Source organism: Ceratotherium simum, chromosome 12 (assembly GCF_057802395.1).
Source record: "Ceratotherium simum simum isolate JZ-2026a chromosome 12, ASM5780239v1, whole genome shotgun sequence".
NCBI classification, from domain to species: domain Eukaryota; kingdom Metazoa; phylum Chordata; class Mammalia; order Perissodactyla; family Rhinocerotidae; genus Ceratotherium; species Ceratotherium simum.
In genome coordinates, this window is record NC_141911.1 from 69,836,555 (window position 1) to 69,853,634 (window position 17,080).

The following is a 17,080-nucleotide window of genomic DNA, read 5'->3' on the forward strand; positions in this document are numbered from 1 at the left end:
TTGTAACAGTTCCTGCTGTTAAACTAAAGCTATTCTTTTACCTAAATATTTTTGCATTCTATTGCAATATTTCCCCATCTGGTCTCTCTTACCTGGAAATCATTTTATCAACTTCTAGGAATATTCATCTTTGTTTATGCTGCACACATACCTGCTGTAATGGTTGTAATGCATGATATAGTTTGGGCAAACAGAATCATGATACTATTTACATTATGGAGAAACTCAGGGATTTTCATTTCTCAACACATTTTTTGTTCCAATATGACTTGCTATTGGGGTCCCTTAACCACCTTTAAAATTAAAGTAATTATTTATTTTTTTCTCTATACCTCTACAATCTCAGGTATACTATCTTGTGCTTATCAGTGAGCATCCATTGTCAGTGACGTTGGCCATCGTTAGCCTCTAGATTACCTCTAAGTGCAAGAGTGAGTGGAGGGATTCAGTCATGTCCAGTTCAGTTTATGTGCATTTATACAGCACAATTAATGATGCAATTTTCATTAATGAGTCATTTTGAGTCATCTGTCTATATAGAATTTTTGTGAAGTGAGTTAGCATTCCTTCTTCTTCCACAACGATTTTTATTAATTCTCTTTGTAGTTGCCTCTTCTCTGCTCATCCCTTAAATCAAAGTCTTTCCAAGGGCTCTTTCCTAGGTCTGCTCCCTCTACAGCCTCCCTAGGTGACTTCAGGCAGCCCCACGACACACGATTCCCACCTCTCTCCTGACTATTTTATATACATATCTAACTGCCGCCCTTGGCTATCCATAGACACCTCAAATTCAGCAAGTTCCCAACTGAATTCATCATCTACAACCACCCATCCACTCTCTTCTAGTGCCCCACAAAACCAACTCTCTTCTTGTGTTCCCTCCATCCTCCATTGCTCAAGCTAGAGAGCTAGGACCACTCTTTGCTCCTCTTTCTCCCTTATGTTCTCAGCCAAGCTACATGTACTGAGAATCCTACCTCCTTAAAATCGCTTGAAACTGTAGATTTGTCCCTCCTCTAGTTGTAGGACATAGTCCCTCAAGTAGACTATTGTAACATTTTCCTAAATGGTCTGTCTTCAGTTTTCCTCTGCTATGCCAACCCCATCCCCTCATTCACCTGGCTCCTCAAACCTGGCATTAGGTACACGTTGATTTTCTTTGTAGCCCCTCTACCTTTCCATCGTAACGGTTGTCACTCTGCGTGATTACTGTCTGCTTATTTTTCCCTCTTTCCCCACTAGACGTTAAACCCTGTGACCTTGGGATCTTGCTCCCCATTCAGTCCCCAGGCCTGGCACAGTGAATGCTCCACAGCAGGCACTCAATAAATACTTCTTACATATTGTTGAATGTTAGTCAATTTTTAAGCTTTCTAATATTTTAACTATAAAACAAGTGGAAAGAAATTATAAGCACATAAATTGGATGATGACAAGGTCTGGAATTAGAAATCCTGGATTAAATTTCTGGCTCTATCATTGCCTTATTGAATACTTTAACAAAATACAAAATTTTCTCACTATAATGTAATCATATAACACTCATCATTGCTGAGTACACAGTAAAAATGACAATAGCATCTTGAATTTATGGCTTCTAAGTAGTTAGAAGCATTTCTTACGAAATAGTTATTTGTTCAACATCCCTTTGGGGTAGGCTTGCATCTTTCCTTCTGGAAGGTAATGAAAGGAGATAGAGCTCCTCCTAGAATGGTGTCAAAACCCTGGTCCTGAGATGCTTGCCTGCTTCACAGAATGTCAGGAGGATTCCTGAAGCGGCCTGAGTATGCTCTCAGGAGGAAAATATGTTGTGTAAGGCAGTTTTACACTCGTGTACCTCCAATTTCTTAAAAATTCAAAATATTTGGGGGTGAAAATTGTACAAATTATTTCAGTATTTCAGCTTATTCCTGGACTCTTTCTCCATGTTTTTCTGGAGACACATTTTTTTTCTACACCCACTCAAACCATCTGTGTACCAGGCAAGTTTTCGAAGATGTAAAACCAAATGAAATATGTCCATTCCATTTATTTAGAAAGGACTATGACTAATGACGTGGTGGAAAAAATGGCATAGTTCATGGAAAAGTGCATTCTCTGTGTAAACAGCTAAGGAAGCCTAGTAGTTATGGCCACGCAAAGCCGTGCCTTCCCGCAGGAAGCAGAGTCAGGTCAGTGTCTACGTGTGGTCTGGAGATTTCCCCTGTGAGATGAGGTTTTCTACCGCTGTCAGAGGGAAAAATTTCTAAAAATTTGTGCAAATTTTGCATTCTACCCCATAATATGGTAATGTTTGCTTTATATAAAAATGTCTAAAATTATTTACCATTAATCAAAATTGACTCTTAAGGAAGATGTACCATATTTATTATTGCCTTTCATCACTTGCCCAGGACACTAGCATGCACCCTTCAAGCATTCTCCCAGTTTGGAAAGCGCGGGATCCCAGGACATTGCAGCCCAGGCCGTGGAACTTTTGTGAGAATTTAAGAGAATTCTTCCACATGTCCGCTTTCTAATTTGCTGCACGTAAACTCCTAAAGTCCTTTTGCCTAGCTCACTAAGGAAATCTTTAAAATGTAGCTCTGAGCACTGAATGCGTAACAGGTCCACAGTTATGATGATTGAGGAATATAAAACCAGCTTCCTTAAATAGAGATTTTCAGTTTCAGGAAAAGGATGTGTCTGAGGTGAGAATTACCTATCCACTTCCCTCTTTAGATCTCATTAACCCTGGAAAACAAACTAAGAAGTTATTTATAAAACTTAGTGCTTTTTGTAAGCATTTAGAAGACATGATCAAACAGCAAACTGGTCATATGCTCCAAGATGAGCACAAGAAGTGACTTATTTATACATTCACATTTAAAAACATTTGCAAGGTCTGCCATGTGTGCTGTTAAAAGGTTTTTAACTTTAAATTATTTTTGTTAGATAATCCCGTTTAAAGTGACATTATGATTTATCACCACTAATCAAGATTCTGATCCCTTATAGACTTCTTGTTTGTATCTGTTTTTGTTCTTTGTTACATAAATATAAGGTTTATATATAAAATTCTGACTGTGTAATATAGGGCTAATGAGTCACAGATGGAAAGATGCTGGCACATTACCATCTAATAACATTTTAAACTCATATTCCATAGTAAAACAAAAGCAAATTGTACACATCTGTTTTCCAACTTGTAGCATTTCTGAATTTGTGTCAAGTCTATGTTTAAAGGACTTTTACTTAGGGAGAAGAAAAAGAGGGTACAGGTCACCTCGAAACTACCCAGCCACTTAATAGCCTTATCAGGAAGGATTTGGCGAAACGAAGAAGATTTTCTCTGTTTTGTTTCCTGAGAAGTTCCAGCTCTAAAGAATGAGAATCACAGGCGTTTGGGCTGCAGAGATATCTTCATACTGCAAACATAATTTTATTGGCTGTCTTAAAAAGAAAAATATTCCCTAATAAGGTGGAAATAAGGGAGAAAAATATAGCAAGACCAATGCAATTAAAAAACTAGAAACTTGCTAGCCTTTGCTAAAAATATCCTCAAAACAGATTTGGGTGGGAAGAGGGGAGGGCAGGGAGGAGGAGTAGCATTTGGGAAGGCTGCAGACACTCGAGGCCCTGTATTTCTGGGGGTTGTTTGTTTTATTTGTGTGGTAAACATGTTCTGTGTTTAAAAAAAAATGGAATAAAAGTCTCCAATATCACATGCTTTGGAAAAGGAATATAACAAAGGCAAGATTTCTCTCTCAGCCCGACCCAATTGATAGCTCCTGGGAGGGCGAGTCAGTGCATGTCAGTGAAGTGCAGGTCTCTGAAACATCCCCCCCATTCTCCTTGGTTAGGGAATCCAAAACCACTTTTCTGCTTCAAGGGGTTGTGTGAACTATCAAGTTCTTTTGGAAAAGTTGCATGACAGAAGTGATTACTGCAGAGTGTGACCATAAATCCCTCTGACATGAACTACGCCTGTTATAAGAGACAGATTTCCATCCAGCACCTCTGCAGGAATTCCTGAAACAGGAAAGACCTGAGCCTCATCATATGATTGGAGAGAGAAATTTTGATATGTGGGTGGTAAGGCTCTATTTGGTGAGGCGTGCTGCATTCATTCTGAGGAATACTTCCGATCTCAGTGCAAAATTCTGTTCACTGTTATCCAATGAAGAATTAATATCCGTATTGTATGTCCTGAGTTGTAAACAGAACATCAATAGAAGGAAATTACGGTGCTGTTTTCATAACAGCATCTGCAGGCATCTCCCTTTTGTACTAACATTTTGTATGTAAGATTCCAGAAATGTTGAGTGTCCCTCCCACTCAGGGCAGTTACCAAGAGTTCTCAATCAACCATTCCCTTTAAGGGGTTTGCCTGGGGCCCTTGTGTGTCTGATTTTGTTTCCAGTGTGTCACCAAGGGCAGACTTAGAGATGGGACAGGGTGGCGTTAGGTACTGCTTGTTTTGTGTGTCCTCAGTGAGATGTCTGTGTGACGTTTGTGTCGTGTTGTTTTGGTGCTGTGCCACGTCCATAGGGTCTGCCAGGCTTCCCCACAGTTGCCGCTCTGCACAGTAATCAGATCCTCACCGTCAAGGTTTGTGGTTGGCACCCATGCCTGCTCGGTCAGCGCCCGCAATCAGCGTAAGAGTGAGCAAGAACGGCGAAATTGGCTAGCCGAGTCCAGTGTGTCCTGTCATCATACACATCAAGTTATTGGGTCCTTAGGAGCTCACCGACATCGGTGAGATCAAATGTATATTAAGCAGGAGAATCTTGAGCATATGTTGAAGTCGAGCAGGGATGATGAAGAGAGGTGGGCCTTACTGTCTAGGACTGTGCCATGCCTCGGTGGTTTAATTTGCACGCATCCAGTGCTCTCTGATATTTTTCGGTCAGTTAAATAACCCTGAGTACTCTGGACTTCGGGCATTTATCACATGGCGGCCGTGTTCATGCCGCATTATGCTGGTTGGCGAGTCTGACGGAAACTGAACTGGCGCTTTGTCTCCGGACTCTCTGCTCTGAGCGCAAGATGCAGGTGACACGAGCTTACCTGCTCCTTAGGGTACGACATCAAAAAGGCCCAACACCCGCAGCAAAATGATGGGATACAAAAAAGACTCATTTCGACCTAAAAATCTGGTCTTGCCATCCCATTTCAGGGTTATATTTCTTTCAAGAAGAGCCAGAGGGTCCAAAGTCAGACACAAGTACCAGTTCTATTTTGTTTAATGGTCATTATAAGTCTAATGTGTATATCTTTATTTCTTTCTTGGGGCCTTCTGATGCCTATTCTTCAACTCTCTCATCTCTGAACTTCAACCTTTGACCTCACCTGACTGATCAGATGGTGTTTCCTAAAATCAATCATGGCTTTCTCTCTGCTGATCAGCAGCTCATTAAACGCCGCCTGATTAAGGTAGTGCTCCCGCTTGCTCGAGTCGGATTTCTTCTGTTCGTTCAGTTATTACTCTGTGTGCTGTTGCTTTGCCATTTACCTCTCAGGGGCGGGGTTGGGGGTGGGGGGTATTTATTTGGAAATATCCTAGAACACAATTATGTTTAGTGAGCTGCATTTGTTTGAAATGTCTATGAAAGTACCAAAATAAAAAGGTATAGAAAGCCTATTTTTTTCTTAATTTTAAAAAAAGAAAGTTTAAATTATATCCAGTAACAGATCCAGTTTCTAAGCTCTCTAGCTTTGGTAATTTATAAATTATTATACAGTTTGACAAGAACCTTGTATGTTTAATTTTATAGGTTCTGAAAAAGTAAACACATTTGTCCGACTACAAATGCAGCCGTTTATTAAACAAGGTGAATGTAACTGAGGCAGCATTGTCATGGATAAAGTGATGCAAAAGGTTGACACAGCTCTGAGAACAGTGATCCGGTACACACAGTTTCCGAGAGCTGAGCGTGCTGGTTCCGAGCTGCTGTGGTTGTGACAGCGCCTCACTCAGCATGAATATTGATTGGCCCCCTGCTGGCAGGCAGCTTGCCTACAGGCTTCATGTTTCTGGTTGCTCTGGTTCTTTTCATAGTTTAAATGTGGATTAGATAATACAAATTTAAAGTGTTGAAAAGAAGACCTGGGTCTTTATCTTTTGTGGTCATTGTTGGTGTGTTCCCCTCTCCACTGTAGGGTGACCAAGGGCAGGCGGGGCCTCCAGGACCTCCAGGCCCTCCGGGCCCCAGAGGGCCTCCTGGGGACACAGGGAAAGACGGCCCCCGTGGAATGCCAGGAGTGCCCGTGAGTTGCTTTTTGGATCAGTTATTCTCACAGGTTTTGTTCTGTTTAATGGCTGAGAATTGGGATGGAGTGGGGGGCGGGAGGGTTCTAGGGTTAGGGGGTCAAGTGAGTGGTGTGGGCTGAGGGAAGTGGGATGACAGGAAAGTCCCCAAGGGGAGAGGCATTGCCAGCAGGATTCTGCTTTACCGCTCCCTCCACGGGGCACCCACGCAAACCGGAGACTGGAGACAGCAACTGAAATGGCTCTCAGGTAAGCCTCAAGAAGCCTGTGACTGGAGATGCCAGCTCTCGCCTGTGTCCTGATGAGGCATACGTTGGCGCCTTTGGTTTAAATGGCTTAAACGGTTTAAATGGTTTAAATGGTTTTCCACCTTGGAAAACTAGGTGGGAGATTGATAACATTTTCCAAAGGGTCAATAACAGAGACAATAAAGTCCTATGTGATTTATGGAAAGTAAAGGAGGCAAATCTTCCTAATATTTAATCCCTTGTAAATAACTTGACCAAAAAATTGCCAATAAAACAGTAAAATTAGTGGTTAAAACATCAGTGGATATGCTTTGAATATTATTTGTCCTTTGTATGTGAAGCTTATTAATAGAAATGACCTAAAAGTGATCTCAACACTTAGATCCAAGTGTTTAGTTACTAAGATTGGTCAAGTATCAGTAATACAGTATCCCAGGACAATAGGTAAATGGTTAGGTTTGGTAGGGGCAACCCAGCCATTTTAAGAAATGTGTGGAAATGGTAAAAAAAAATTTACACTGATATTAGAGCTTTTTTTTTTTTTTTTTTTTAAAGATTTTATTTATTCAGTTTTTCCCCCCAAAGCCCCAGTAGATAGTTGTATGTCATAGGTTCACATCCTTCTAGTTGCTGTACGTGGGACTCGGCCTCACGTTGGACGGAGAAGTGGTGCCTCGGGGCGCGCCCGGGATCCGAACCCGGGCCGCCAGCATCAGAGCGCGCGCACTTAACCGCTAAGCCACGGAGCCGGCCCAGTGGTTAAAACATCAGTGGATATGCTTTGAATATTATTTGTCCTTTGTATGTGAAGCTTATTAATAGAAATGACCTAAAAGTGATCTCAACACTTAGATCCAAGTGTTTAGTTACTAAGATTGGTCAAGTATCAGTAATACACTATGCCAGGACAATAGGTAAATGGTTAGGTTTGGTAGGGGCAACCCAGCCATTTTAAGAAATGTGTGGAAATGGTAAAAAAAAATTTACACTGATATTAGAGCTTTAAGACTTGAAATTCAGGTATATTGCTGAATCAAATTATTTATTTATTTAATGTATTGTTTTAACTTGAATTATTTTCATTAGTTTTTGTAGTATAAAAGTAATAATGAAAATATTTATCCACAAGGCAGAAAATTTTGAATATAAGGACAAACAAAAAGAAAAATAAAAATCAGCCATAGTCATGAATGTTTTAGTATATTTCATTTTTATATTTATATGTATGTTTTGAGTGATTCTCTCTGTAAGAATAAGGGTGCTGTAAAACCTTTCTGAGACGACCTTCTTGTGAGTCCCATTCCCCTTTCTGAAAGCTACTGTAATTTATCACGTGAAATTAGGAGTTGACTTTCCACATATGATTTGCTGGTTATTAGGACTGCTTTTACTGAACCATCAAAAGTGGTAGTTTCATCCTAAAACTGTCTTCTAATGTCTCACCTTTTCTCGGGATGATACCCCAAAAGATAAGAAGAGCCCAGTTCTAGGGATATTTAAAGCTCTTCAACTGATTGTTTGTTACCAACAAAGATACAGTGAGTGTCTCTTCCAATGAGAAAAGTGGTTAAAACCATTTGGATGGTAAAAAATTAGAGATCTTTGGGCATTGTATCCTCTACAGAAAATTCAAGGTATAACTTACTCTTAAGAAACAAAGATAAAGGTTAAAAGGTATGACAAACTGTAAACCATCCAAAAATTATGTCATCCTTTAAATGAATATAGTTTCTTTAAGTAAGAAATGGAGCTTTTTACACATAGTTTCATGAATATTTTTTTAATTCCGCAAATATAATTGAACTGGATTTATAGTCTCAGAGTTAATTTGTATATACTATCATAGCCACTAGAAAGAGATTTTATAGCAATAAACTGAGAAGTATTTAATTTTAAAGTCCAGCACAGCTATATATATTGGCTTTACAAGCACAGTTTTTCCAAAAAATACCTGTAGCCAATGACTATCATTATAATAATATGACAATAAAATATGATAATCGATTCTGTATGAATCTGAGTATTAGGAAATGATGAAAGTCGTATGATATGGCAGAAGTTTCTCTATCAATGTTAATAAAACATGTTACTTTAGCTATCATTACTCCAGGAGGATCAAAATTCGAAATCAATCTCTGCTCGTTTTATTATCGAATTTCTGCAGTAAGAGCAGTGGTCTGTCTCTGTCCTGTATATGGAAGTTCTGAGTTCTCACTGAGAGGACCGTGTCATCATCTTTATGTTATCATAAACAGGACATAATAAATGGGCCTGTAATTATGATTAAATATTTTTCCAGGACCATTTATTGACTTAAAATATAATCACGCCTACTAGTTTTTTGTTTTTTTGCCTTAAACAGCAGAAATTAAATCACAATTCTGGAGGATAGAAGTCTGAGATCAAGGTGTCGGCAGGGTTTTATTTAGAATACGTCTTTGGCATAATTCTTAAATCTCTGCTGTAATCTAGACCCATCTTATTAAATCCTAAAATGTTTATAAAATGCATTTGAAGATAGAATATTGGCTCTCTTTTAATTGCATTGTGTTTGCATTCCTCTATTTAGCCTGAAAAATATATATTTGATATTCATGAACCCCAGTGGATATTGTGAAAAAGAAAAAAAAGATTGAAATTGGTTTTTAATGTTTATAGCATTAGTAAAATTATCACTATTCTCTTTTCAGGGTGAACCAGGGAAACCAGGAGAACAAGGCTTGATGGCAAGTATCTCGATTTATCTTTTCTATACTAAAAATAATGGAGGGCCGAGTTATTCAAAATTGTGGTCAGGATTATGTGTAACAAATGTGTCTGTCATATGACCTATAACAGAAAGAGTGAAAATTAGTAAAAGTTAAAAAGTAGTAGGGCCTCTCCATTACCTGGTAAGGATGACAAGACAGCACATCTACAGAACTGACACAGGAGAAAAAGAGAGGGAGAACACGGGTGGGGGGTGACAGAGAGATGCTGAGGAGGGTCAAAGGAGAGAATTTGCTTTAAGTAGCTCTGCTGTGAGGGAGGTTAAATTCAGGCACATGCCTATTAGCTTAAACAGAAATGAGTGTTCAAAGGAATCAGGAGTGACTAACAGTGAATTAGTATAGCAAACCTTCCTCAGTGATTCAAGTTTTTCTTTTGTTGAAGGGCTTCACTCAGAGAGAAAGAGTTGTGTGTTCTTGATCTTGGTCCTTAAAAAAGCTCGTGAAATGGTTCCACATGGCCTTGCCCGTAGACAGGCAGGCCCAGTTCCTCATGATTTATTTATCCTTTGCCAGTGAAAGAGAAGTTGGGGCAGCTTGTGGAGCCCTGAAGAGTAGAATCCTTCAACCTACCTCTCCCTGTCTCTTCCTCCATGTCTGGAGTAGCCTTTCTGACCTATTTTATGACATGACCAATACTGGGGAACCCAGGGTGATGTTCCAATAACCCAAATTCCAGAAGACGGCTATGTGTCACACTCGTCCTGGATGCAGTGAACACAGCAAGCTTGATCATGTCCATTCTGCACCATGTGACATGCAGCATGCAGGTGTTCAGGGTGTGAAGTCTATTTTTAAAAAATAGAAGTCCTAGTGAAACTAATGCACAGGAACAGGATAGTTGGTGAGGAATTAGGACAAATGTGTGAATGGGTTAAAGGTCACAGGCTTCTCCTTGTGCGGGAGGCTGCAGCAGCCCTGCTGGGAGAGACTCTCCAGGCCGTGGCCCTGGCTGTCATGCAGCTTCCTTCGCAACATCGCTGCTGAAGTGGAAGCAGCCGCAGATCAAACCTGACCCGGCACCGGGAAGCTCTCTGTTCCTGACCTATAACATCAACATAGATATTTGATACACATAATTTTGGAGAGGGGGTACTATAATGGATTCTTTTTAAAAAGAATAAAATGGAAGAAAAATAAACAAAAAAACCGTATGTAATAATTAAACAAAACATTTGAGATCAGTGGTATCTCTGCATACAAGTGCAGCATTAGCTTTCAAGGTTATAGGGTCACAGGAGGTGAAGGATTCTTGGAAAACTACAGTTTAAATTTTGAAATTGCTTTAAGTGATTGAATGCACCTGTAGTTTCTATCCTGGATAATGGTCAAAACATATCCCTCCAGTACATGCTTCCATTGAAGGCGCCGGGATGGTCAGGAGCCCTTGTTTGTCTCCAGGTGTCCACAGTCTGCTTGGGCTTTTATCATTGCCACTGGCTTTCTGCCCTGATGCCAGTGCAGCATCCTGATATACAAGTTCTAAAATGAAAATGAATATTGTTTAAAATTATAGTCTTCCTTAAATTCATATATACTCTCTAGAAAATACTATGTGAATAACAACTTCATCCCATTTCCCTACAATTCCTAGTTCAATGTCATTGAATATAGATGTTCCACCTAGCCCTAAATGAGTTATGTTATCATCTTAGTTTGCTCCGATTTCCCATCTCATGTAGCACCTTTTCAGATGAAGATGATGCTGGATACTTTTTCTATAAAACTTTTCTTTTCTCTTTAACCCTTCAGATTTAGTTCGTATTCTCATTTTAAAAATGCGGCTAAGAAACTTAAGTGAAATCACAAATGTTCAAAGGATACGTGTAATGTAATAATCTTCTAAAGTGCATTGTACTGTTTTTAAAGATGTAAAATCCTTTTTTTAAAAAAACACTTCTATTACATATAAAGGGAAGTAGACAAATCAAAAGTATACATCTCAGTGAATTTTCACTGTGAACATAACTATGTAACCACAAACCAGATCAAGAAATAGAATTGTTATCCTACTCTGGAAACCCCTCTGTACCCTGCAGTCACCATCCCCCTCTTCCCAAAGATCACCACTATTCTGACTTCTGCCAACATAGACTGATTTTGCCTGCATTTGAATTTTATATTAATAGAATCATGCAGTATGTACACTTTTGTGTCTGGCTTCTTTCGTACATTATATTTGTGAGATCAACTGCCTCTGTTTTAATAGCCTTCACATCTGGTTACAAAAGAATTAAGAGGAAGAACTTACTTCCTTGACTACCCCGTTAAAACTACATCACTCAAATAGCAGTAAATGAATGAATAGTCTGTCTGACCTTGGGCAAGTCACTTAACCTCTCCATTTCTCATCTGTAAAGAAAGGATAATAATACCCTCTCTGCCTCCCTTTCAAGGTTGCCAAAGACAAATGCAATAAATTAGGAGAAAGCACTTTAAAATATGTAACGAAGAACTATATGAGTATGTTATTATTATTATCACTCAATTGTTCCCTCCAGAGTAAATTACAGGTGAGCATGGATTTCTATAACAGATGTATTCCTGTAAAGTTCTGTATGAATCAGATTTTCATAAATCAACATATCTTAAATGTGCTGGGGAATTTTGCTATGTAAAGCAAGCCTATTCAGAGTCTTTGTAAAGCAATATAATCCCCTAATTCTTCTTCCCAGCAAACTGAATTTTTATATCTTGTATTTGCTTAAAGTGAAATGTTTCTATGATTTAAAAAACTATCATTTTTAAAAACCACTATTTATGTTTGTTAACTTAAATAGCACCTGTATATTTTAACCCATCTCAAAGGGAGAAGAGAATACTGGAAATACAATAGCAGCTTTCATGAGGAGAAAAATTTCCTTAGAAATTTTCTTTTTTCTTTTAAATATTACATGCGTGTGCCTGTGTGTGTGTGTGTGTGTGTGTGTGTGTGTGTGTGTTGACTTGAAGCCTGTAGGGAGAAAAGTACATTGTACCAGTAGTTCTGGCCTCAGAACTACTTAGGAGTGTATCATTATACTTGGTGATCCTTTTTAATCGTTTTTGATCTATAAAGTGTAGGCGATGATTCCTATTCTACCTGTCTCACTAGGTTATGGTAAGAAGCAAGTGAAATAATAATAATACTATGAAAAAGCTTTATGAACTGCAGAGTTCCATAAATGAAAAGTATTGCTGTTAAAACGAATGTCTGGTGACATAACTTGGCATAGAGGAAGGCCACTCTATGAAACGCAAGGGCTAAGAACAGCGTGATGATAGCTGTCAATTAAGTTATGGTGTGTCAAATACTGTGATTGATAATGCAGCTCATTCCTTTTGTCCTGTTTGTTCTCATCATGGTTTTTGGCCTTCTCCTACATATCACATCATCTTACGTTATCAATTTTTCATAACACACCCCTTCTCATCCACCAGTTACAACAAGGAGAGATAATAAATACCACTGCTCTCATCTTTTCCACAGTACTTGAAAGCCACCACATTTGTTGGTCTGTGTTGTGGGGCAGTGTCTGCTTACAGGGAGGGTCTTGAGAGGCACTGGAGAATTTTTTAAAATTTAAATTGTCTCTGATGATGAAGTGAAAAAACTAGACGGCCTAAAATTAGCTCTTACAAAACTGTTTGTGGGTGTGTCAGGTAGGGAATTAGTTTTCATAATCCTGGATATATATTTTATGTTGCAAAAATAATCATGTGAAGATTTACAGCATCTGATAGAACAAAAAAGGAGACCCGCGGCTCAAGCAGCTCCCCGCTGATTTAGTCCTGCTGTGCGTCTATTCTGTAAACGTCCCCTGCTGGTTTGCTGAGAAGTTCAGGATGAGATTTTTAAAAGACAAACTTTGGAGCTAAAATAAATTGGACTCCGTCTAAATAAGGAGAGAACTGCTCTAGGTCATAAAACTAGACCCAAGAGTCAAACCAAGGACTGACCACATTGAAAGTGCTAAAGTTCTGAACCGTTGCACAACAGATCTTTATCTGTCAGTTCTTCAGTAGTTTAAGTAGTTAAAATAGTATTTTTGAAGTTATCTTTCCTTTTGATATTCTTACTGTTTCTTTCCTTGACAAATGTAGTAGAAGTTCTCAAAAGTATAAAGGATAGATGATATATATATATATATTTAATATACCAACTAGTCCCAGTTTCCTGGAAATTATGTTTTGGTCCAAAGTGTCTATATCCAAGGTCTCATAGACCAAACCACTTTCCCTACTCTCAAATTCCTTCTTCATTCCTCTGCCTTCCCCCAAACAGCATATCCATTCATCTCTTTCTGAATTAGTAGTACTTAAAATGTCATTCATTGGGCCCTGGTGTTGTCTGAGAGTTCAAAACTCAGAAAAATTTTGCTGTTTGTTCCTTAAAGTGAAATTTGGACTTGTGTCTGAAGAGGTTATAGATATTTTCAGTTTATTTTAATTTTACCTGCAAACATATTTAATATATTTGGGTCAAGTGAATATAATGCGTTTTATGTTAGCTAATAACATAAGCGTAAATGATTACTTCTTCATTTAAAATAAAATTGAAATAACCAATATGTGAAGATTTACTTCAAATATATTTAGTTATAATGTCTTGGTATCCTACAGATTTGGTAAAACTCGTTTTACTTAATCGTACTTTGCTCTGCCAAGTGTCTTGCTCAGCAGGATGGCAGACACCGGAGACAACAGCAGGCTTCTCTTCGTGATTTTAATCTGGCAGAGAAAGCAAAACCCCAAACCTTCAAATCACAAATAGTAAAAATGGACCAAAATCATCTTAGGATATTTGGTTATTAGCCTGGATTTTAACGCTACAATTTCGTTTGGTAAAACCGCGTGCACTTCAGTTGTGCGCACTGCCCACTGGGCCGCCTTAGCAACTGTTCAAATGCTTTATTATCCTCGCTTCATCTGATTGTCCGTAAAGTATGCATGATGCCATGCCAGCAGAGCCCTTCCCACCTCCTTGTGCTTTTGGGCAGAGCCTGTAATGCTTGGTTTTCCCAATGGACCAAGAGAAAGTTAGACAAGTACGCCTTCTCCTTCTGGTGCTGTCCCACTGCACCGTCTAGTTGCCCAGCTCAAGGGAACTCGGTGTGTGGCTTCCTGTGTGCGTAGACGTCTGTAGGGGTGTCCAAAGGCCCCTTGGGTGTGGTGGTAGAGAGGAGCACTTGCCTTTCCTGTAAAGCTGGTTCGGTCTCTTAGAAACAAGATGGCGACTTTTGAGGGAGCATTTTCAGTAGTGATTTCTGAGCACAATCAGGTAACATTAGTAGGAAAAGAGAGTCAACGCTGAATAGATGACTGTCTGTATTCGTCCCTATCTCATTTTGTTTTTCTTAATGACCTCTAGGCTGTGAATCAGCTCTATTTTTAACTATCTTCCACTGGTCCCAGTTAAAGTTCTGATAAGCCATATCACATTGGACCATTAAGATATCTAGGCCTTAGATTGCTCATCCGCAAAAGTGATGAGACTAAATGAGATCTGAGTCTACCTTCAGCTCTGAAGTCCTGGCATTGTGCTACGTTTTCCTTATAGATGCACAGACACATATTATACAGCCCTTTATCCATGTTATATATGCGTACCTACGTATCCTGTAAATAATTAGATACAAAAATCATTTATTAAGTTTTAATGGAAGGAAGCCTTAAAAATTGCCTTCTTCTTCAAACCTATAATCAACTTCTCTAGTTATCATTTCTTTTAACTTTAGAATCCAACCAACTGTAGGTAAACTGATGCAAAATATGTCACTCTTGTATGAGGATATTAATGAAATAATTAACCTCTTTTACCAAATTCTCATATCTTTTCATTAGATTAAGAAGAAACTTTTCAAAACAAAATTGGGTCCATGTAAGGCCTGTGCCTTCCATCTGCAGATTAAGGACAAATGTACAAATTTTAGGGCAAGAGTGTAAATGGAAGCCCTTATACAAATGTCTAAATATTTAAAAGGTATAAATCAAATTAATAAAATGATAAGTAAATATGTTCTATCCTCTAACCCTCACATTTATATCCACCTAGTGACCTGGTAAATTCAAATGAGAACTGTTGTACTCCTCGGAGAGCCACACCAGAATGTGTTGGCCTGGGGAGAGCTGTGCCCCAGCCCCAGCCCTCGCCCTGGCCGGCTCTTTTTCTCTCCCACACCTACGTCCATCCCTCAACTTTCTGAGACTCCAGCTGTCCCAGGTAGACATTCTGGGATGCTCACAAGATCAGACTCCATCCAACCACCTCAAAATATCCACTTCTTTCCCCTCCTCCTGTTTATTGTGCACACCAGTGTTGTGGTTCACCTTCAGAAGAACAGACCTGAGAAAGAAGCAGCTCACAGTCCTTGAGGTGAGCTCCAGTCATTGGAGTGGAGAATTCCAGAGTCCCTAGTGCCCAGAGCATAGTCTGTGCTCAGGGAGTGGGCTACCACACAAGGAGGAGTGCAGCCAGGGAAGAGCTCTCCAAAGCGTGGGCCCCGAAGTGAGAGCCCTCTCTCCCAGGTCTGAGGGCGGTGCAGAGTTGATGTGTCTGAATGTTCTGCTTTGCTCACCTCCTTTGAGAAAACTTCACACACGCTCACTCACTCACACACATTCACACTCTCCCAAGCTGAGTTAGAAGCTGTCTTCTCCCTGGCTCCACAGCGTTTATCACCTCATATAATAATTGTGATTGCTACTGAGTGTGTTCAATAAACTGAATGACTGAATGATATGAATCAATGAATCAATAAATCAGGTACTGATACAAAGGAATCAGATGTATATTTTTCTCCCAACAAATATCATTGCATGCCAGGGATAAGTTTAGGCAGGATAAATCCAACAGAATTACTAAAGAACTGCTTTTTCTCCTGCGTCTTCTTATATTTATCCATGTATTATAGGTTATTTGGAGTATATGTGTGTTCCTGAATATGCATGAACATATTGATCTTCACAAGGACAGTGGAAAAGTAATTGAATCAATTTCTAGTCACACTATATGGCTGTTTTTAAAGTATAGAATATAAAAGATTTAGAAGAAATCTTAGGAATGATCTAGTTTCACAGATAAAGAAACAACATTAGAGTGAATAAAAATCTTGACCAAGGTCACGAAGTAGTCAATGGCAGAACTAGGCTAGAATCCAGTGCACCTGATTGCAGTCTTCTGCGTTTTACAGTCTAGATCTGCTAGATCTGCACTTTCCAATACAACAGACGCTAGCCATATGTGGCTATTTAAATTTAAATTAATTAAGATTAAATAAAATTTAAAATCCAGTTCCTAACAATGGCACTAGCCACATTTCAAGTGCAAAATAGCCACATGTGGTTAGTGGCTACCATGCTACCAATATAGACCATTTCCATCATTCCAGAAAGTTCTGTTGGACAGTGCTGATCTAGATAGAAAACAGATCTGAATAGTAGATAAGTAAGTATATAGTGTAGTACTAAGTTTAAATCCTCCTTCTGCTGACTGTGGGATATTTAAATTTTAACAGTTAATGTTTCTTAGCATAGTTGCTTTAAAATAGGAAAAGCACTTACACGTTTCTCAATAGAAATATTTTTTACTGACTGTAGTGTAGGGTGATAGGCCTTCGTGACCCATAAATTTGTTTCCTTTATGGTACACCAGGGAAGTATGCCTAATCACAGAGGGCAGAGGAAGCCTGTTAATTTTTCTTTCTTTCCGGGTCATTTCCATTTTGGGTTCAGCAATGAGAAACAATTTATTAAATATTTAGAGGGGACAGAGTAAGCTAATTTCAGCCCTGGATATCTGGTGAGAGGTGATAGGATCTGTTTCAGGACCTAAT

At 39.0% G+C, this 17,080-nt stretch overlaps 1 protein-coding gene across 1 annotated transcript in view; it reads left to right on the forward strand.

Annotated features, from left to right (window-relative positions):
- COL25A1 (collagen type XXV alpha 1 chain) overlaps positions 1-17,080 on the forward strand; it is a 445,780-nt gene that overhangs the window by 316,579 nt on the left and 112,121 nt on the right. The window contains exons 8-10 of the mRNA XM_087437749.1: positions 4,531-4,590; positions 6,142-6,249; positions 9,189-9,224. Coding sequence (XP_087293875.1) covers positions 4,531-4,590; positions 6,142-6,249; positions 9,189-9,224 — 204 coding nt within the window. The remainder of the gene's footprint in view (positions 1-4,530; positions 4,591-6,141; positions 6,250-9,188; positions 9,225-17,080) is intronic.